At 28.9% G+C, this 23841-nt stretch overlaps 1 protein-coding gene across 4 annotated transcripts in view; it reads left to right on the top strand.

The window, feature by feature from the left end:
* The window catches only part of LOC129921028 (uncharacterized), a 239081-nt gene that overhangs the window by 141777 nt on the left and 73463 nt on the right, over nucleotides 1-23841 (top strand). For 3 of the 4 annotated variants that reach the window (XM_056002646.1, XM_056002648.1, XM_056002647.1), the window contains one exon: nucleotides 17071-17139. The exons of the other annotated variant lie outside the window; for it this stretch is intronic. In XM_056002646.1, coding sequence (XP_055858621.1) covers nucleotides 17071-17139 — 69 coding nt within the window. The remainder of the gene's footprint in view (nucleotides 1-17070; nucleotides 17140-23841) is intronic. 4 annotated transcript variants of the gene reach the window in all.

The raw sequence follows: 23841 nt of genomic DNA, 5'->3' as shown, positions 1-23841 counted from the left end.
GGTATTTTTTATTGTTTAACCTTTCCGCATGGCGTTCAGCGTTATTTTTTTTTTTTTTTCTTAAAAAATTTTTGTCATTTATAATAAATATAACCCCCAGCACTTTTTAGGTGTGAGTGTTATGAACCTTTGAAATATTGCATCTCTATTCTGAGTGTTGACGAAGGAATCAATTTAAGTTATGTCACAACCATAATAATTGGACAATTTCGAAAAAAAATTCATTCTTCTTTTCGAGGATTGTAATGACCTTGAATGAAATCATATCTCTTCTTCACTTTCACTTCACCATAAGGCTCCACATGTGGGGTTTACCTTTTATGTTTTATTATTATGTTTTATAAATTGTTTTATAATAATCAAAATGCAAAATGCTCTATTTGATGATTATTCAAGTTTGCTTCTCAACTCTTTTATATTTCATCGAACTAAGTACCTGCGTTCATTTGTGAAAACAAAATTGGAAATAAGTCCAGTCATTTCGTCGGAAAAAAACGACTTAGAAATGCAAATGAACCGAGAAATCTAAATTTTGGATATGTTGTAGGGCAGGCATGTCAAACTCGCGGCCCGCGGGCCGCATGCGGCCCACAACGAATAACTTTGCGGCCCTCGACATTTTTAATAATTTTGACCTTAAGGTTATGATTTATATTTTCTGTTGAACGCACATTCACATATTTTTTTAATGAACAAATAAATAATATAAATATGAAAATAATAAATATAAAATATAAAATCTTATGGCTTAAATCATGGAAGGAAGCTCTGTGATTTCTTAAAGTGATTTAGGAAGTGAACTTTCTGATTTAACCCAACTATAGGTTGAATCATAAATGCCTGCATTCAAATGCAACTTAGCTTTTTGGGATACCAGAAAGGCAAGTACCCTTCATTTTCTTTGATTTTTTCCATTAAAATAGAATGATGGCGAATGATATGGAAATGGAGGAATGCGATTTCTGTGAAGTGGATATGACCGAATTGTATAAGTATTTTTCAGTCAGATTTGGGACAATTTAAAACTGCCATACCTATTAAATTGTTTGCAAGTTTCGCAGAAGCTGTCGATGCGAGCACATGTTTTCCAAATCAAAAAATGTAGCTTAAAAAGGTCTCCGAACTCTAAAAAACTGTGAAAAAATTTTGTACTTAAAGATTCAGCCCATAAAATCTACACCCAATTAGATGCTTGAGCATAATAAAAATATTTAAAAAAAGAACAAGTACTCTTCTGTTTAGAACTGTAAAACAATCTGAAATTGACCGAAAAATGGCTTAGTACAAAATTGTTGAAATCTGAAAACATTGGAAAACGGTTTTTTGACATTAATGTTACCATTCTTCTTATTTTTATAAATCTGTTTTATAAAAAATTTGGTTTAACTGTTTTTTGCGGCCCATAAAAATTAACATTTCGCTGTTTTGGCCCCTAGTAACCATTGAGTTTGACATGCCTATTGTAGGGGGTGCTTAGATTTGAAGTCTACGACCATTTTTCGGAACAACGTTTCGGAGATGGTAATCTCCTTCATTAGGATTTGTAAGCAAATTATTACCTGAAAAAAGAGATAACCATCTCCGAAACGTTGTAGTGTAATTAAATAGTTTTTTGATTTTTTTGCAAGGAAATAAAAACACTTATGAAAACACTTTTTGAGAAATCTAGAAAAAAGTGAAAAGAACGTAGGGTTTGCAATTTTGATAAATACGACATGGCGACAAGGCGACACACAGTGGTTCCCTACTTTGAGGAAGTGGAAAAAACCTATAAAAACTGAACGGGTGGACCGATTTAATTGAAATTTGGTATATAAATTAAATAAAACGAATTCTCATCGTGATCAAAAATTTGTGCGTCGTACTTTAAAATTACTCATTTTTTCAAAAGTTGTATTGATTAATACGAGTATATTCATTATTTTTGTTTCCTTTTCTTGTTTTTTTGTGATGTGAATTTCTCTTATACTTTTAAAACTTAATTAAAACTGAATACAAAGAAAGTTTTGAGAAAGCAAATAACTAAAAAGTTTCAGAATTATTATAGCACCTTACTACTTACTTACTAGCCCAAAAAATTGTGATTTTTTAGTGATTTTTTTAGTGATTTTCGATAGGTATCTCAGTAAAAAATGATCATATCATGACAAAACAAAAAGCATGTGAAAGCTACATTCGTCTAGTTTTAGGATTTAAAAACTAAATATTTTATTTCTAATGGTAAAATAACTAGATCTGGAATTATTCAAATACCAAAATTTTCCAAATTTGTTTTGTTTTTACTTTTCTCTAAAAAAAGTGGGAACATTTTTTGCGAAAAAATGATTATCATTTTTAGAAAGGCTATTTATTTGGCTTTAAAATTCTTTTTGTTTCAAACTTCTATGATTTTTTTTAGACTGCAAACCAAAAACCATAGTTTTGACTTTGACTATCAATATCTCAACAACGGATCACCTTACAGAGAATTTAAGGATACATTTGAAAACTTTATTTAATTCTCTACAAATAAATTAAGTTTACTTTGTTAAAAAAAAATGTTTTCTTACATTTGAGATCATTTTAGAAAAGCTATCAAAATAGGCCTTTTTACGGTTTCTTTGAAAATGTGCCGCTATTTTATAACTATGGTTGATTATGAGCAAAATTAAATTCGTTTGAGTTTATTTCAATATTTTATTAAAACATACCGTTTAAATTTTAGATAAACCAAAGAAAATTAAAAGTTTTCAAAAAAAAAGTTAAATTTATACCGTTTTTTGATATTTTCCCTTTTTTTGAAAATTTTTGATTTTTCTTTATTTTTTGGTTTATCAGTGATGACTACATAGACCTCTTATAATGTAAACCACTTTATTATACAAAAAAAGCCGTTAAATTAGAAACGGTAATACCAAAAGCCAATTTCAAGTGCTGTTTGAGTGAAACGCATTGCTACACTCAAGAAGCTCTTACAGGAGAATGGGTCAATATGGGTCATTTGTTTTTACACCATAAATAGTATATATCACAAGCTATAAATTAATACTAAAATGAACGTGGAGCATCGTGGAGCTTTTTTTTATAGGCCGACAAAGAGTAAAAACTATTCGCTCTAGAGGTTTCTTCATATAATATTCTGGTTTTTCTGATTCAAAAGCAAATTCAACAAACGGTAAATGTAGACTTAAGGACAAACATACCATTAACAACACTACATACTTTAAAAAAAAAAGGTCTATTCTTAAAAAAAATTCGTCAAAAGTTGCAGAAAAAAAGAACGAAATTTCCAAAATATAAAGGAATCTAGTTTGAGCTAAGTATACTCGGGACCCAGGCTATGCAAAAAATTAAAATTGATTGCATTCTGTATTTAAATATATTTTTAATCAAAAAACCAAATCAAAAAAATTGAAAAAATTGTTTCACTTTTTTGGGTTTTTTCCATCTGGGAACCACTGTGCGACATGGCGACATATTGACATGGTGACATGACTACATGGCGACAAGGCAACAATAGAATAGCTGGTAAAAAAATCGAAAATAACTTTTTCATTTAGGAAATAAAATCGAATACCTTTATTCGAATTTAAATGGTCAAAATGGTAATCGACATTATTATCATTTTCTGTTTAATTTTTGGTGGTCGAAAGTAGAAAATATAAAGTATAAAGTATTAAAATAATGTCTTTAACTATAGTATTAATTCATAATATTTTTATTTTATTTTATACATATAAAATACTCGTTGACAGGCCATAATGTCATCTCCGAATGAATCCCAAAATTAAATCCAAACGTTATTTTGATGCTTATTGCTATTGTGTGGGTGTCATATTCTTTCTTGTCAATACATGATGCAAGTTATTATTTTACAATAAATTTAAATTAGGTATACCTACACATTTAATTTTTGAGCTTATAAGTAGGTGGGTCATATTTGTCAACTCCTACAACAACATGTGTTATCACGATTAGAAAATTTTGTTTTATGGTCATTTTTCTATAAATTGTATGATTTACACAAAATGAACACTTTTCAATTCCCATAAGCCCACGTAAATATATTTAAATATTAGGTATCTATTACTATTGTGTGAAAACATTTTATTCATATTCAAAATCAGTGTGTGGTCGACTTTAATATATAGTTTTTTTGATTCAAAATTTAAAGATATGATTGTTAAAACATCAATTTTTTCCAAAAATCGCAAAACTATATTTTTTCGTTATTTCAACCGTTTTCTTTGACTTTTATAAAATGTACATACATTTGTAAATTTGTATGTCCTTAGAAACCCGTCTATGTTCTTCTACAACTTTCTAAAGTTTAGTCTTAATAAAAAAATCTTTTTAAATAACAAATTACAAAAAGTCATAAAGTCCTAAAAATGGTTATTCATTTGAACACTCGCAGGCACGCAGAATAAATTTAAGTCTTCTATTGCAATGAAATTGCATAAAAATATAGGTAGATAGTAGTTATGTTTTTGCTAAACACAATTTAAAAAAAAAAAAGTAAAAAGACTCTCATTGAATTCTAGAAATGTCGCAGTATTCGTATCGTACCCAGAACACCTAACCTACCTACAACGAGAGAATACGAGTACGAGATAAAGAATAGACAATGTTAACGATAGTGAGATGGTTTTCACTTGAATGCTTCTGGTCCTTTTTCTACACCACCCTGTCCCTCCTCCTAGTCTGTCTGCAAGTTAGTTTTTTTTTTTTTGTCTACGAACAATTTATCTGGATTTTTCTTCCTTGGCTGGCGTATTATTCTCATGAACGACTGCGTTTCTGGTCGTCTTCGTCGTTAGTTTTGTTGGTGTTGTTGTTGTTTTAGTTGTCGTGTATTGCTCGTAGCTCCATGTGTAGGCACTTATACCTATCGGCATTGTGTTGGGTTTTTTTTTTCTTTTACTTCATTTGAAAAAAACGCGCGTACACAATCAAGAATTCTACGGGCATCCATCTGCGATTCAACAATCCCCACAACCAGAAAAACAAAAACCCCCAGATAGTTTTGTTCAAAATGCTGTTGCGCTTTATAGTTTGAGTTGCATAGTTACATTTTGAACAAATATTAGTTGCATCAAATAATATTTATGATTTTTTTACTTCAAAATTAAGCTCAAAGTGAACAAATTTAAACCAGTTTTTAATGCAAAATCCTAAAAAAATAGGAGGAAAAAGTGTTTGATTTGTAATAAAAAAAAGGCTTAAAAGAGTTCATAACAAAATTGGTTGGCAAAGTAAATTTAAAGGATGATTTTTAAATGAAATACAAACACCACTAAAAAAAAGCAGTTGTTTCTTTTGAAAAATAAACAAAGAATAAATTAAAAAAAAAAGTATCCATGAAAAAGGTTTCACATTACTAAAAAATTTGTAAACTTTGTGAAAATGTTGCATAATTCAAGAATCTAAAACCAAGAATCTTAAGTGTCCATAAGAAACGTAACAGCTTTTAACTTCATTTAATTTAAAAAAATTAAACAAAATGACCCAAACAAAATGTACAAAAAAGTCAGCAAATCAAAAGAATCAATGATTTTTCGAAAATTTTGTAAAAAGCGCTTTTAATTACAATTTTTAAGTTTTTAAAACAGACCCTAGTTGTCTACAGAAAATGATGACACTTTTCTTACTTTTCTTAATGGTTTGGAAGATATCGTTATTTAAAAAAGCTCATTATTCGAAAATTTAATTTTTTTGTGTATAATTTAAATACCCTCAAAAAAAATTCATAAAGCTTGGTTACCATTTAATTTTATATACATTATCAATTAGGTATGTACTTCAAATAATTTTTTAATATTATGAAAGATTAGACTTTCCTGAATCTAAATCTGGTTTCAGGAAAATTCTATCAGGTACCATTTTTGTAAAAATTATTTTTGAAAAATGTGGGTAGTTTCTAAAAAATCATTCATTTAGATTAGTTTGAATTTGTTTAAAATTAAAACTATTTTTCGCATTGAGCTCAAATTTGAAGGACTTATTCCTCATAATATAACCTATCGATTGACACCAAATATGTCCTCTTACATTAATGTTTACTCATATTTTAAAATACTGATTGACAAAAAAAGCAGAAATATCGAAATCCTTCACTTTTTTAGTAAATCTTACATCAACGCACATTTTATTTAAAAAGTCAGATATGTAAAGAAAACCATAATAAAATACATTAAACAAAATTTTTACGTGTTTTGTAATTTTATATACTATTTTTCTATTTAGAAATATCTTATTTGTAATAAACCATTCGATAAACTGCCTTTTAAAGCTTCAGATTTGTTTCTCCTAGAAACAAAAGTATACTTTTCTTATAGTTTTTATTGTGCTGAGTTAGAATCCAAAGTCATAAAAATTCTATCACGTCAGGATTTTGAAACATTCGCATTGAAGTACCACAAAATCAAGTTTTTTTTTTTTAGAAAATCTCAAAAAAAAACTACTATATTTCAAAAACCAGAGCTGACCGAAATTTGTTGAGTTCAGATTCAAAATCAGCACACTAAAATCCATTATAAAAGTCTTTCTACTTTTGTTCTAGGAAGAAAGATATATTAATATTTAGAGATCAGTTTCTTTATGGTAAGATATGCCAAACCTACTAAACTTACTTAAATTAAGATATCTCGGAGAAGAAAAGAGATATTGAGAAGATTGAAACTGCATTTGAAAGAAAAAAATAAGTTCTTTCATAAACCGTAACAATTTTATTTGAAAAAGATTACATTATGCCAAAATATTTCTTGGAAAACAGCAAAAAAATGGGTTTTTGAGATTTTTTAACGGGAATATCTAAAAAAAACGTGTAATGCTAGGTCAATTCTTACTTCGGATTCGGAAATTAGAAAAGTAAAGTTTTATTGAAAGAAGGATTTCCTTGCAGACCAGTGTTATCTTGTCAAGATCGTAGGTTTGAAAAATTCAATATATTTGCAATAAAAGTTTTATTTTGAGTGCAGTTTTTTTAATGCAGAAAGTGCATTGAATAATTCAGAAATTTATTTTTTTTTACCAAAATAACGGTCAAAATATGACAAAATGACAAAATATGACAAAATAATATTTTTTGAACGCTTTTTTGTTTTATTTTTTTTTTTGAAAAATGTTTTGAAATGTTTGTATTATAAGAATGTTGTTTTTTAATTTTTTCAGTTTTTTTTTTTTCTAAAAATTCTGAATTTACAAAAAATTAAATGGCACTTTCTTTTGAGCTCAAAACTATTTAAAAAGATGTTTTCATGATTTCTTATAAATGTAAAATACAAGGAATGGATACTTGAAAATGTCTCAAAAAATTCTAATTTAAAAAAAAATGCCAAATTGAAAAAAAAAATAATCAAACAGGTTTATCCTTCTTTAAGGATTAATAAAACTAGAATATTTAATTTTTCATAAGTTTACGTTGAGACAAGACCTCTTGGGCTTTCTAAACTTGCATCTTTACATCCTTGACTACTTACAATTCTTTCAAAGATTTTTGCACCTGTCGGTTCATTATTCTCTCCAACTTAACACACAGAACTATAAAAATGTAAAAAATAAAAAAAAAAAAAAACTTTTCCATGATTCTGCAGTAGTTGTCATTGTCGTTCGTTTGTATTGAGTTCCAACGTCGAATAACTCGAAAGACGTTAGAAGGAAAGGATGTGATGAGTATGAGATGATGGTGGTTCTACTATATTTCTATGTAATATAGAGGTAGAAAATGTTACCTGTTTTAAAAATACTGCAACGGATGACGAGTGGTTCTTTGGTTCGTTGGTTGGTTAGAAGATGGGCAAATAAAAATATTCGCATATTAAATGAACAGCTAACAACTGTTCTTGTGGGATTTTTATTTCTTTTTTTTTGTTCAAGTCTTTTTGATATTCTGTTACCTTTTTTCTTTCTTTGGTTTTATTTTATTTCCATAAATGAACATTACTTGATGTTGATGAAACAAAGGGTTAGAGAAAAAAAAATTGTTACAAAAGCAATTGAAACAAGATGGTGTAAAAGTGATTATGGTAGGAGAAGAAAACGACAGAAAAAGTGGTATGAGTTGTCTGCCAACAGGAACTCTTTTGATTTTTTAAAGTTTTTAAAGTTCTCCAACCGTTTTTCAATACGTAAACTTCAACTTCATTCCAGTGTTTTAAAAAATCTTGAACTTTCTCACTGACAGTATCAAATATTGACACACTCAAGTGCATTCTGAAAAGTTCATCCTCATTTTCATTTTCAGTAACAAGCTGCAAATATTTAAAATTAAATTAAACATTCAAAAACCTTGAAGTGCATTTTTTCCTTTTTGCTACCATCTTTCCATCAAAATTTTATCTTCAACACAAAAAAAAACTTTCCCTCAAAAGTTGTTACTTTCAGCTCTTTGTAAATTATTTTCCTCTGATACTAAAGCATAACTATGCCATCATGCTACTTGTACTATCTACCTGATGACTGCTTTTTGAAGGAAGTAATTAAAACAAAAATTTCATTACTCCACTTAGTAAGTTGAATAATTTGCACAACATACATTTTATAGCTGCTGCAACAGCACCACTAGCGCAATGGGTTCTTCCTTTACAACATATACAAGCACAAGTGAAAGGTGGAAATGTCGACTTTACCCAGACACTAAAGACCATGTCAGAGTAAGGAGCACTTAAAATTCCACTAACCACAGCACAACGTTCGATAAATTTTTTGCTTCTCTTTGTTAATTAAAGAAAGGAAAAAGAAACATCAGAAAATAAAAAAATATCCTATACGGAATCTATCAATTCCATCAAGAAAGTTAGGATCCTTTCATTTACACTATACACAACCAATAGCAAGGACGTGATCTAGGGAGGTGTATAGGCGACTTTTAAATTAAAAAAAAAACTAAGAGTATATTATGCCATCAACCACAAAAATTTAAGAATGTAAGCGAAACAAACGCTAAATCTATTTTATACCATTCAGTCGTAATTTGGTATATCTATTCTACAAGCTTATACCAGCAAAAGTAGGGAATGCAAAAATATAATATGTTTCTTTCTTCTCTTCTTAAACTGCATTTTGTGGTATAACGTAGTTTGAACTAAAAAATTTACATTTGTTAGGTATCTTTTACCAGTTTATACCAATCAGTTTATATGCAAAAATATATTTATTTATGTGTTCATTTAATTTTATATCTTAATTTTGTTTATTTTACTTTAAAAAATAAGTCAAATTTATTTTTATACCAATCAAGAAAAATATAATATTGTTTTAATATGCTGAATATATTATCCAACAAGTTGTGTTTATTTTGTGCAAAGTTTTCCAAAGACAGAAAACAATTATTAATATTTTACATATCAATTTAACTAGTTTATACCATTCATTGCAGAAAATGCCAAAAACTCGTTGTTTTATTTTCTACTCAGCTTTAACTATATTTCGTTTTAATAAGCAGTAAGCTTTAGTATTTGTTTATACCATTTTATATCATTGAATTTACGACTAAAATTGCTGCATAAATTTGCATTTTTTTGTATAACATTTTTGGTTGATACATTTCTAAAAAGTGAACATAGGTGTTCTACAACGTATTACATAGCAAAATAATCGTTTTTTTATATTTTGAGTTTTATACCAATCATGTACATTCTTGTGCCGAATACCAATAAATATATAAACAAGAATTTGTGGATAAATTTCTACCAAAATTATAAACATATCAAACAGGTTACATCAATGCTACACAATTATCTAAATATTTTGAAGTTTCTACAAATTTATACCAATTACCATTCCTCTCATACTACATACGGAAATATGTATTGGACCTGTTTTAATTTCAAATTATAGGAAAATGCCGAAATAATTGTATGTTTTGCATTTGTTTTTTTTTTTTCTCTATACAATTTTATACCATTTACAAATTACAGTACGACTGAAAGGATATGTTTATTACGCCTTGGAATTAACTAGAAACTACAACTTTTATACATAGTTTTATACCATTTACCAATCAAGAAAACTGCGTTACGATTAACTTCAATTTCACAAGAAAGTATCATTTTGCAGAATAACAAAATACTCAAAGATTTACAATACCTTTTGTGTTTTAGACCAATTTTTGCAATCTTATACCAATTAGCATTTGGTGTAAGGACGAAATCGCATTATAATTATCATATTTGTTTGAAATTTTTCTGATCTGAATTACAGAAAAGCAACTTCTTCGTATTCAATATTTTCATTTATACTTATTAAATTTAATTTATACCATTTTACAGTAATTTTAAAAATAAATCCATAATTACTAACCTCTTGACATGAAAAACTAATGCAATTTTATATTTTTAGCTAGTTTTTAAGTTTTAGTACTATTTACCAGATATGTGAGTCTCTTTTATACGAATAAATATTTAACTGCAAAGATTTTGTTTAAAATTAAACAAAAAAAAAAGCCAATCGACAAAGCAAAAAATTGGTCGAATTATAAAATTATGCTAAGATTGTGAAATAATCTAAAATGAAAATGTATCCCAAATTTTCCTATACTTATTAATTTTTTACTAAATGTATGGTATTTTATACCAATAAGATACCAGTCAAAGCAAAAATATTAATAATGAAATACAGATTTAAAAAATGTACTACTCCTGAAATGATAAAGTAATAAATAATACATGGAATTTAGTAAATTGGAGTTTTTACTTTATGCTTTTTAATTGGTATAAAGTGGTATAAATTGGCATAAAATGCAAAATATATTTAAAAATCTTAACATTTTTCATGGGAACTTTGTATATAATTTAAATCTTAAGTGTATTCAGATATTATTGCATTTAGTAATAAGTGGTATAAACTGGTATAAATTAGAGTTCCTATGATTTGTTTATGTATTTATTTTGTTATGGCAAGTGGAGATGTCTTAATCGTTTTGAACTAAAGCGTTACAAAGCTATTAATATTTGAGTGGTAAATGGTATAAACTGGTATAATGTGTCTTAGCGAATAGAAACGAGACAAACCATTTCTTATCTCCAATCATGCATTCTAAAGACTTTTAGATAGATTTTTTGTTATAAATTGTTAGTGCAAAGCAGGATGTTCTGGAATTCTCAAAACTTAATGAAATTTTAAAAAAACACCTCTTTTACCCTTTTAAAAGTTTCACAACTACGACCCTTTATTTTATATACTTAGTTCCCAAAGGGTTCTTCTTCTTCTCTGATGTATCTCCACATCTTGCTTTAAAGGACCATTTGAAAATCATCGACCAAAGAGAGAGAGAGACAGAGAAAAGTCAATTGAATTACTATCTCATGACATAACGTCCAATTTTGAGTGCCGAATTAAAAAATCATTTCCAATTATCTGGAGCTCTTAGTTCAGTTCATATCGTTGTATCGTCATCGTATCTCAAGGCAGCATTATGTCGTTCAAAAGTGCATTTAGTCTTTGCTATGCCATTTGTATCTGTGTGTGTGTGTGCTTTGAAACAATTCACTTAACTAAAATCTACAACACTACAACTAGCTTCTTCCATGTATAATATGCCTCTAGTGCATCTGAGCATTAAATCGGGACTCTATACTCACATTATAGTGGGGACTGTTGTTGTCCCCTTGGGTTGGATATATAGATCGTTCGACAAAAGACAAATACAGAAGCTATAACCAGAGTCGTGGAAGTCCAACTAAGGCGAATAAACATCTTTTCACGGACTGCATTGTAACATTGTTCAAGCTTGAAAGAGATAAAGGGGGGGAATGGGGGGTTTAAAAAACTTCTCGACCATGTCAACCAGGAGGAGATTTGCGGTGTGGTACCTCCTCAAGTCTTTTAGTCTCAGTCTGCAGTTTCAGGCCTTATATTTTCATGACAACGATGACGCAGATGATGATGATGATCTATAAGTTTACCAAGTCCTATGGACAAGTCTTTCGTTTCAGTTTTTTATTGTTGTTGTTGTTGTTGTAGACTGAATCTCTCATAAATGAAATCCGATTCACAATCCGACTTATTCTTTAGAGTCTTCTTTATTTTTTTTTTGTCAAGAAGGGGAATCAGGGTACCTACCTCTCGCATGTCTTGAAAAGGAATAGAATATTATAGTACTGTTGTTCTCAATGTCCAAGATTGGATTTCGTGTAAAATGTTGCGGTTACTTGAGCACCCTTTTGGCATCATCAACATGGTGCACTGGTGCACACACAGTGAGTGCACTCATCATGCACATATTCTTATAAAACTTTGGTTTCGTTTGGTTGACGATGGTGAAGATGATAATAATGATGATATACGGACTTTTCATACTGGAGGATCAAGTTCAATGAATGTGTGCACTTGGGGTTTTGCGAAGGTGATTTTCATGTTGCCACGCGATCTTTTATGGTGTGTGATGTTGAGATTTAGGAGTACGAGTAGCAGTGAGCTTGAAGTTGTTTCAATGGATTTGGAGTAGTAGCTTTAGAGCTGTACATTTGTGTATATTCATATTCATAAGAGAAGAGAACAAGTTAGTAGGGATAAGATTTCCTGATGGGATTATGATGACTATACCAACCATTGAAAAGAGTTGAGTTTCAACTACTTGTAGTAGTCACTATGCAAGATCATTGATCTTAAGTCTTTAAGTCAGGGGCTCTTGATTTGATTCATCAAGACTTTTATTGCTTCTTTAAGTAAAAAGTATGTAAGTAGGTACGCATTTGAGAAGGCTTTACATATTTATTGACAGGATATTTGATATAGTTTTGTTATTGTTGTAACCTACTTCTCTTTAAAAGACCTCAAAATTTGTTTTCTATAAACATGTGGTTGTGGTCATGTAAAAAAATTTATAGGTTGGCGTTTTTTGTTGCATTTTGTTTCCCTAAGAGCACAAAAATTAATTTAATTAAAACATGAAAGAAATTACAAAAAAGAAACACATTTGTAAAAATTTCTAAACTAATAAAAAATAGTTCACGAAAACTTTTTTTTTTTGGGTAACCTATTTTGGCCTCATCAAAATAGGACAACCATTTTCAAGGTTGACTCCTAGATAAAATATTTCGTTCTATTTAAATTACGCACACATAAAACACTTATTTCGGCATTTATGAACTCTGTTCATTTACAGTAAAAAAACCTTTTTGATATAGTCACTGTAAGGAGTAGATCTTAAGACATAAAATATTAATGTTTATTTTTTGCATAACGTTAATCAGCAACCTTGAAGTTTCTAAAAGAGAAGACCGTGCTTTAAAAATGGTAGTTCTGAATTTAGCACACCTTCTTATGTGTAGGTATTGTCAAAGTTGCCAAAAACTACCCAAATTCGCCAGTCTTTGTTGATTTTAGCACTGAAAGACTCAGTTTTATAAAAACCTTTGACAAACTAATTTTTGATAAAATGCAGGTATCACGACCTTCAAAAATAGGTAAATGCATGAATTTTAATAAGTTAAACGTCGATGCCAATTTTTTTCACTCTACCGTTGGTTGACAATAGTTTTGCTGTTGATTAAAAATTATGTTTTTTTTTCTTTTCTTTCTAACTTTTTCTTCATTATTATATTATGTATAAATTATTTTTCATATTAAAACTATCGTGTATCGAGCTATGTGGTGAAAAGTGAAATGCACTTTTGTTTTTTTGATTTGAAATTAAAGATCGAGCTCTCCTTCGATGTCTTAAATGTTGCAATTTTCATAAGGGTTGATATGCAAAAAACATGTACAAATGTTGGAACTAGTTAACCTTCTGTTGACAGTAAAACCGTTTTTATCTTAAAATATGGAATCTTTTTGCAATAATCACAAACGTATACTATATTTTCGTCGGTTTCCAACTTTTATTACAAAAAAAAAATCATGTGTGCAATTAACACGTGGTAGAAGTGAAACCTTAAGAAATCATCTGTCTTGCAAAAAAAAAAAAATAGAAAAAATCTACCTATTTTAATCTATCACCTTCAAATCCATGTTTTTTATATGACAACCTATATAAATTTTACATCATCTGAAAGCTCAAAATATATATATCGATCAGGTCTATGAGACATCTACAAAAAGAGCTAGAATTTTTTGAACACGATCAATTTCCATAAAAAAAAAAACGAAAAAACACGTATTTTTATCTTCTCACGTTATTAAATCCATTTTTTCCCCTAACAACCTGTACAAATTTGTACACTATCTGAAAGCTTATTGTCTTAGCTCAAAATATATATATCGATCAAGTCTATGAGATATCTACAAAAAGAGCTAGAATTTTTTAAACTCGAAATTTCATCCAAAAAGCAAAAAAAACATTTATTTTTATGTTCTCATGCTATTAAATCAATTATTTTGTTTGACAACCTATAAAAAATTTTATACCATGTGAAAGCTTATTGTTTCACCTTGTATAATGATGTATGAATCTTATTTCAAAGATGTCTACAAGATAAGTTAGATTTTTTTAAAGTCAACCATGTCGAATTTCCAGACTGAGATTACGGTACTTCCTACACTGGTAGCTGGTCATCGCCAACAGATCTCCACAGGTATTTTGAGGTATGTTTCAATTTTTTCAATTTAAGATTGTGTAACTTGTAGAGCACGTAACGTTATGTGTGATATATCAAATAAAAGGTTATGTTATCAGCATGCGTATTAAAGTTAAATCAAATTTGTATGTGCACTAGATCAAAAGATATAACGTGTGTTGGAAAAGAACATCTTTTTCCCGTATCTCCGAATTTTGAATATGAAATTAATTGAAATTTTGTACAATTATAATTTATTTAATTACCTATCTACAGTACAAATTTCATTCATCTATCTATTAAAACAAAAAAGTTATAACAAGTTGAAGTCGTGTCGCGTTTTCGTTTCATCTTGTTTCAAATCACTACGATACTAAAGATGTTTTCACTTCAAAAAGAAAAAGTTAAGACTTTTAAATATTTCATTTAAAAAAGTACAAATTTATTTTCACACGTTACATGACGATTTGATAAAAAATCACAAAACTTACTATAACTTTTCGGGATTTCAACCAAACTTGCTCATAGGTACTTACAGGCATAATCGATCTTACAAGAAACCATTTATTTTAGATTACAAGTTCCTGCCAATTAAATTTTTTCATACAACATGTTACAAAAACGGGGTCTTGCCCCCATAAACGGTCTTGCCCCAACTTCCTTCCAACTGTCTTTGAGAATAAAATCAAAAACTGAAAAATCGGGGTCTTCAGCGATTTAATTTTTAAAATTTTTGACAATATTGGGCTGAAAATGTATGTCCGAAAATGATAAAATCTTTGATTTAAAAAACGGTGTTAAAAACCAAACTACTAAGCTATAGGCTATAATATTGTTGTGTTTTTGACTGTAAGGAGCAATAAATAAAAGCGATGTACTCGAATATGCACTATGGAATATCCCTCTTCGACCTCAAATGGATACCAATAAATTGAAAAAAATATTCCCATGGTCTTAAGTCTCTTTCTATAATTATACTTATACTTTACCCATGCCGAATTAATTTTTAATGTTTCCATGCAAAATATCCATAAATTACAAGTTATTTTTTAAGTAAAAATTTTGGTAAGACTTAAAAATTCTATAGAATATTTTCAAAATTGTGCAAAAGTGTGCAAAAGTGTGTACAAAAAAATCTTTTTTTTTATTTAAACAATGTTTTCTAGCTTAAAACAACCGTCAATCTCCTAGTTATTGACGAATATTTTTTACTGACTAAGCTTTGTTTTAAAAAAAATTTTTTTCGTGCACTCCTTTTAGTGCTTAAAATACATATGTACTTGCCATCCTTGAAAATTTTCTATTAACTTTTACATTTTTACTGAATTTTTTAACTAAAACTTTTTTTTCCAAAAAGAAGGTTTTTAATTATGTGACTTTGGCGTAGCACTGACATATACGATATGTTCTAATTTCATGTTCTTTATGATAGTGGAAATGTTATTTTAATATTTTCAGTTTTCACACGTTGAATTCAATATACCTTTTTGATAACTTTACAAATACAAATTTAATACTCTAATAATTTATTTCAGTTATTCTAAGTTGCACCTTGCACGTTTAAAAAGTTCCCATTTAAATCTCAGTCAACTCTCAGCACTGAAATATTAGCTCAAAAAAATGTTTTTTGAATAAAAACTAACTTCATCTTTGAGATATCAAAAATTATTTTGCAATCGAAGTTTGAAAATATGAAAATAATTTTTCAAGTATCGAACATAAAATGGTGCTCCTGAAAATTTGTCTTTAAAAAGTATTGGGCCTTAATTTTAAAATGATTTTTTGTTTGTAGATTGATCTACATCATAATCTCATATTGTACCGAAATAAGAAAATTCTTTTACAACAGTATTTTATTTATATTTATTTAGTCTTAACAAGTTGCTCTACATGTCTACATACATAATGTAGATTTTAATATGAATTTTATCTTCTAGTTCTTAACAGCTTATAAATTATATATCAGGATTTTTGTTTGCAGTTTTTTTTCGATTTCAATTCAATAATAGCTTTATTTGTTATTAACTCGCTTTCCGTTGTGTTTGCACCGAGTGTTTAAATTTAGTGAGTAAAACCAGGAAATCAATTATTAAAACTAAAATAATTAACCTGTGCCTGAAAGCTTTTTTGTGACATAAAAAAAAAACTCCGCTACAAATTAATTACAATTTAACTGCAGCGCCAGTCGCACATTCGCCATCTACATAAATCAGCCTTTTTTTCCATTAACTCAATCTAAAAGTCATTTATCCATCACATTGCTTTTATTCTGTCCTCCCCGACATTGATGCACTGCACCATGCACCTTATTATACTTTTTTGTAGATATCAACATTTCCTCACAAATCACACTAACTTTCTCTTCCATAAACCACCACTACCACTTTAGTACTCAATTTAAGTTAATCTATCTATTATTTGAATTTATATTTATAAAAAAAAAAACTATATTTACTTTTCTTTATTATATTTTTTATATCATAAAATACATAAAAACATAAAACACACAATACATTTTTACTTACAATCGGCATTCGTGACATTGCAATCATTTTTTTATTTACAAACGAAACGCAATTTCTTATCTCCGCAGGAGGTCTTGGAAGAGCGGATTATCGAACTTGAAGAGGCACTCATTCGGTTGCAGGATAAAGTTAATAACGTGAGTAATTTTTTTTTGTTTGTTTATTTATTTTGTTTTTAGTTTTTAATTGCTTTAAAAAAAATGAGATTGCAATTTTAATTTTTAGATTAGTTTATTTTTTTAGTTCGTTTTAGTAATTATTTTGCCGTATAGGGTGTTCCAGAAAAAAAAAACATCACGAGATTATTAAGTTTTGTAGATTTTGAGTTTTTTTTTTTTTTTTTTGATTTCAGGTTTTAATTAAATTCGCAAAATTTGATCTACTGGATGCGTGTCAATTTTAATACAAGATCCAAAAAGTCCAACATTCAGAAAATGTTTGCTTACTCTAAACCCAAAGATCAGTGATTTTAAAAATCTTGAAAGTTCTAAAGATCAATATCTGGAAAATTGGAAATGAAACCTGATAATTAGACTACTAAATGCAAAATTTTAAGGTCCAAAAAACCCTTCATAATAAATTAACTGAATTCCTCAACAAATTAAAAAAAAAAAATTAGAAATTTTAACCCTCCGAAATTTATTAAAATTTCTATTTTTTTGTATTTGTTGAGGAATTCAGTTAATTTTTGATTTAGGGTTTTTTCCTCCCTAAAATATTGCATTAAGTACCTACACTACCTAATTGTTACAATATTTTGGGATTTTGGAAATCAATTTTTCAGCAATCAGTGTTTTATTAGATTTTTTAATAACACAAAAACAAATAAAAGTTCTGACCCGTGGTTGCGACTAGGTTTTTCATATAGTTTTTGGATCGCTGAATCCAGATTCGAAGTCAATTGCGCCCTATCACGTCAGGTTTCTGAGATATCCTCAAAAAAATGTCAAAACCAAAAAAAGCAAAATTTCTTACCTGGCGTTGCGTCTAGGTTTTTCATACAGGTTGCTAAAACCGAATCCGAAGTCTATTTTGCCGTATCACGTCAGGTTTTTGAGATATCCTCAAAAAATGTCAGATGAGAACTTTTTTTTTGAGTTTAGAAATTTTTTGAGGATATTTCAAAAACCTGACGTGATAAGGCAAAATAGACTTCCGATTCGGTTTTAGCGACCCAAAAAGTATATGAAAAACTTAGTCGCAACCCCAGATAAGATCTTTTGTTTTCTTGGTTTTGACATTTTTTAGAGGATATCTCAGAAACCTGACGTGATAGGGCGAAATTGACTTCAAATCTGGATTCAGCGATCCAAAAACTGTATGATTAACATATTCGCACATCCAGATCAGAGAAATTTTGTTTTTGTTTTCGTGACATTTTTTGAGGTTATCTCGAAAACCTGAAAGAAAGATTTGAAATATTCAAGATTGAAAATGAAAACAATTCCGAAATCTCCTAGAACTAAAAACTCAAAATGAAAATAATCTTATAATTGCTAAAATTACTAAATTTTGAAAACATATTCGGACGGGATGTATGGTTTTGGATGTTTTTCAATTTTTCATTTTCTGTCTTAAGGATTATGGCTTCAACTTTAGAATTTTTCAATTTTTTAGCTCTATAGGACTTTTTTCGGATTTTCATTATTTTGGATTTGTAGGATTTTGATATAGATTTTGAAAATGGCACTCATATAGATTTTTTTTTTATCCAAGATGCAAAATGCAGAAAATTCAAAATCCCTAAAACTCAACATTTTTTAAAACAACTTGCCAGAATTTTTTTCATTTTATATCATAATGTGAGCTTTTGTTTTCGGAATCCGTTTTTTTTTTTTGTTGGATTTTAGGTTTTTGACATTTGGGATTTTGATTTTGCGTTTTCACAATTTTGATTTTAGTATTTTGGATTTTAGTGTTTAAAGATTTTGTATACATTTAATAAATTTTGATTTTTTCATTACAATTCTTGATTTTGGAGATTTTGGATTTATTGGATTCGAAATTCGGTGTTGCAAAGCTTGTACATTTTTTTAAGGGATTGGTATCACGAAAAATTCGAAATCAAAAACACAAAAAGCACAAAAATCTAGTGAAGCAAAAATCCCCAAAATCACATATTGAGAAAATTCAAAAGCCTGAAAGTGCAATCCTGAAATGTTAAGGCTTGAAAACATAATATTTCGAAATTATTTCGAAAATAGGATTAATTTCCAAAATTGAAATAATGGACTCATATTTCGAGATTCGTTTTAAGAATTTTTTTTTGTTTATCGACTGTGATCTGTGAGTTTTATTTTTTGGGGTTTTGTCTGTTTAGGGTTTATGAGAGCTCTGGATGTTTTATTTTGCAGAATATTTTTAGTTTGAATGAGTTTTTAAGGAGCTTTGTAAAGCTTATCTAAAATTGTCTGGAACTCTCTGTATCTTAAAGTTTTCAATTCTCTCTCTTCATGTTTTTCTTATCATCGCGAATCACAACTTTTATCAGCTGCTGCACATACTTTTTCAATTATTTCGCTTTTGCTTTAGTTTTTTTTTTTTTTTTTCTACACAATTTTATATATCTTCTTTTCAAGGAAGATGGATGATTATACAATTTTTCTTATCCATCAAAAGTGCATAAAAACTGAAAACTTAAAAAAAAAAAAAACAAAATGATCGATTGACGACACACAAATAATAATGTCCCGTTCCGTGTCATCCCTTGAACTTTTTTTGTATGTTTTTGTTTAAGTTTCTTTATTTTTCTTCTTTTTCTTCAATGATAATCCCATTTGCATTGGCCAGACATAAAGCTAAAGTCTTGTCAGACAAGTAATTCGATAAGACGTCTTAAGTCTTGTTCGTTACTTTAGCAACAATTAACCAGTTAAAACAAAAAATAAGAGTGCTAAGGTGGTGTAGCAAACTCTGATGGGGATAAGGAAATCCATTGCCATTTCGAAACCTTAGGGTTTTGGATGAATGTGTGTATATCTGTGCATTTGGATAAGGCCACCTTGGGGTATCCATTTTATGGTTTTAATTAGAATCGATGGCGATGCATATATGGTTTTTTTTTTTGTTTATGTTTTTGCATTTTTTGTTGATTGTTTATGCATACACTCCGGGACATTAGACTTGGATTACCTAGATGTACAACATTTTTTTTTTATTATTTTTTTTTTGAATTGCCTAAATATGGATTAGATCTTATTTTTTGTGAGGATTTCAAAAATATTGGAAATATGACTTGTTTCAGGCATTTTTTAAATATTTAAAATATATGCGTTTTGGACTTAAATTCTTTTTTTATCAAATATTTTAATCCCAACTTCCAATATAATTCGACTAGATATAATCAATTAACACAGAGTGTAAATGTTGATTGTTAATTTTATGCTCATGGCTAAAGCATTATCTAGTTGGTCTCTAGCTATAGGCACAAGGTGGGAATCCATTAATGGGTGAAGGTAAGTGCTGTATAAGAAAACCTATGAACGATAAAACGAAAGGGTTTCTCCATTTTTATTCGTTGAGTGCAGCTTAAAATTACTATACACTGTATACATGAAGTCCGTTTTAAGAGATTTTGATGTCTCAATAAATTCATCGGATTGTGTTTGCTCTTTTAGAAGAAAACAAAAAAAAAAAAAAACGAAAATTCAAAATAAATGTGTAATTGGAAAAATTGTTGGGTGGTCGAAGTAATTTTTTTGTAGGAATTCAACAATAGAGAAAAAAAAGTTTATCATATATACATTTTTTTTTCATGGCTTATAATGATATTATTTTGCGAAACAGTCATTGCTTCATAATAGTTTGAGAATGATATAATTTGAGTCTTGCACGCGAAACATAAAAAAAAATAATACCTACCTAAAAACATTTAAATACCTACCTAATATATTTTATATTATTGAAAGATTTCTATGGAAAGATTTTTATCATAGTGTTATTAAATTTTAAAATCAGGATTTAACTTCAATAACAAAAAATTTAATATAGGTAAGTGGTTAAAATCGATCAAGTTTGACTTAAAATTCGAAAGAAACACTTAAACTAACAAAAATCGGACTCGTTCTTGTTGATTCTCATCATTTCGAGGGACTATATGGATAGTTTATTTTGTCTATATTTTTTATTTTTCAAGTTCAGTTAATGACTAATTTGAACGCTGATAAAGATGTGATATATGCTGCTGACTCTAATGTAATATAAAAATATTTATTTCCTCTCTGTGTTGGGCGTTGGTTACCACGAAAACATTATTTAGAAGTTTCTTCAAATGAAATTTCAGCAGAAACCCACTTCAAGATTAATATTAAACTTCGTTACGTTAAGACTTTTTGTGATTCCATAAAGGGAAAATTGAAAATTGTTAAGATCCAAAATTAAGGGTTCTTGCTAGATGACCAAAATGGAAAATATTGTTTTTCTCAAAAACAGATGTGGCAAATAAAATACACATAAAAATTTGTTTTAACTATTACTACCGGTATACCTGCCTTAGAAACGTTTTCTTAATTTCTAACTTTCTAATGTATTTCAACAAAAAAAATTTACGTTTACCTAATAAAATTTTCAAATTTTTAAAAAATAAATTTTTTGAAAAAGGGCCGCTGAGTTTTTTTTTGAGATTTTGTTTTAAATTTTTGTCAATTTTTTATATGTACGTACATAGGTATACCTAACGATTTTCAAAAAAAAAAAAATATTTTTTTTTATACAAGAAATTTTGTGGCTTCCTTTGGGGGTCAAAACTGCCTTAAATTTAATTACTTTAAAATTCTTCCATTTTTATAAAATGCCCTATATAAGCTGAACATTTCCTGGATTAAAAAAAATCATGTGTGCAATTCACACGTGGAAGAAGTGAAACGTTAAAAAATTATTGTTATTCTTAAAAAAAAAATCTAAAATATCTAACTTTTTTTACTTCCATCACCTTAAAGTTCAATTTTTTTTTAGAAAACAACCTATTATATCATCTGAAAGCTTATTATTTAAGCTTTAATATGATGTTTCAATCATACTTGTACGACATCTAGGAAAAAAGTTACAATTTTGTACAGCCAATATGTCGAAATTTCAAACTGAGATTGTAGTACATACTTCCACTGGTGGCTGGTATTTTTCAATTTTTTCAATTTAAGATTGTGTAACTTGCAGAGTACGTACTGTTATGTGTGATATATCAAATGAAAGGTAATATAGGTAATATTATCAGTATGCCTATTAAAGGTCAATCGAATTTTATGTGCTCTAGATCAAAAGATATAACGTGTTTAGAAAAAGAACATCTTTTCACCGTTATCTCAAGATTTTGAAAATAAAATTGATTGAAATTTTGTACAGTTATAGTTAATTCTATTACCTATCTACAGTATAAATTTCATTCATCTATCTATTAAAACAAAAAAGTTATAATCAATTGATTTTTCCTGTCGCTTTTTCGTTTCATGAGTGTTTCAAATCACTTCGATACTAAAGAAATGTTCGCTTCAAAAATAATCAATTTAAAAGTAGCTAAAGTACGATTTTAGGCATTTCTTCACGTTTACAAAATCAATAACGTTTCTAATCTCCAATTCTAATAGTTCATTTAGGTATTGATCCGCAAAGTTTCTGGATAAAACGCAATTTTTCATAAGCCTGCCATTGCAATTTAATTTTTCTAAGAAGATAGAAATTTGGCCCATGGTTATGATTTCCATCCTTTTCTCTTTTGCAGTCCCCATCTATAGTTCAACATTGACTTTCAACATTCAAATGTTTCGTTAACATACAAATTATGTGCGTTCCTAACAAAATTTCAAAAATGTTTATAAAAAGGATTCTTTTTACCTTCATTAAAAACTCATAAAGAATCTCCCATTCAAATATGAATGTTAAAACCCCTCAACCTGAACCCACAAGTTTATCTTCATTATTTACACAAAAATGCCCGGAAGAATAGAAATGTCCAATCAAGTTAGAAAATGATGCGTGTCTGTATACAATATCATCCCAAATCCATCGTCATCGTTTGGTGAAGCCTCATGTTCTCCATATCGTGTAGCATTGATGAAAATATCTAATTCATAGTGTTTATCTGTGACCTTATTCTAGTCTCAAAAAAGGGGGTATTCAATTCGCTATCTATACCCACAATTATTCCTTTGGGTACTATTATTGAATCCTTTTTGCAAAATCACAGCAAAAGCAGCTTTACCGACAACGACATACACACCCTCAACAAGGTCCTATTTCAAATAAATTTCACTTCAACGCTCGCTATTATGAGTGTGTGAGTATAATGTTGGGCGTCTTGTTGTCGTCGTCTTCGACAAGGACGTAAAAAACATTTAAACCACCCTTTAACATGGCTCAAAACCACTCACCCCCAAAAATACTCTCACTTAGGTTTTTTTTTTTAGTTTAGCCTCATGCCGCATCCTCGAGAAAATAAACGCCATGATTTTCTGAACTCCTTTTGCTGCTTAAATCCTGCTTAGCGCACTATACCAGGATTCCCCCTGCTCTTCCTCTTCATTGGAATTCAATTCAATTACGCAGAGGAAATGTATACTCTTTGTTGAAATATTTTCAAGCCATGGTCTGGGGGGTGGCAGACGACGACGACGACGTATAGGCCCGTAAACAACCACATACCACATATGTACAAAAACAGGCAGCAGCATGCCATAAATGAAATGTGTGTTATTTTTGTCTTGTTAATTTCCTGAAGTTATTTTTTTTTTTTTTTCATTCTTCTATCCAGAGGGAGAGAGTAGCAAAGTTATGTGAGGGAGAATTTATTTTCGGTTAAAAAATATATATCCTATAACTGACTAACTGACAATTATATCCTTTTT

Source organism: Episyrphus balteatus, chromosome 1 (assembly GCF_945859705.1).
Source record: "Episyrphus balteatus chromosome 1, idEpiBalt1.1, whole genome shotgun sequence".
In the NCBI taxonomy this organism is placed as follows: domain Eukaryota; kingdom Metazoa; phylum Arthropoda; class Insecta; order Diptera; family Syrphidae; genus Episyrphus; species Episyrphus balteatus.
Note: the sequence above shows the minus strand (reverse complement) of the source record. Positions and strands in the feature narration are given on the sequence as shown.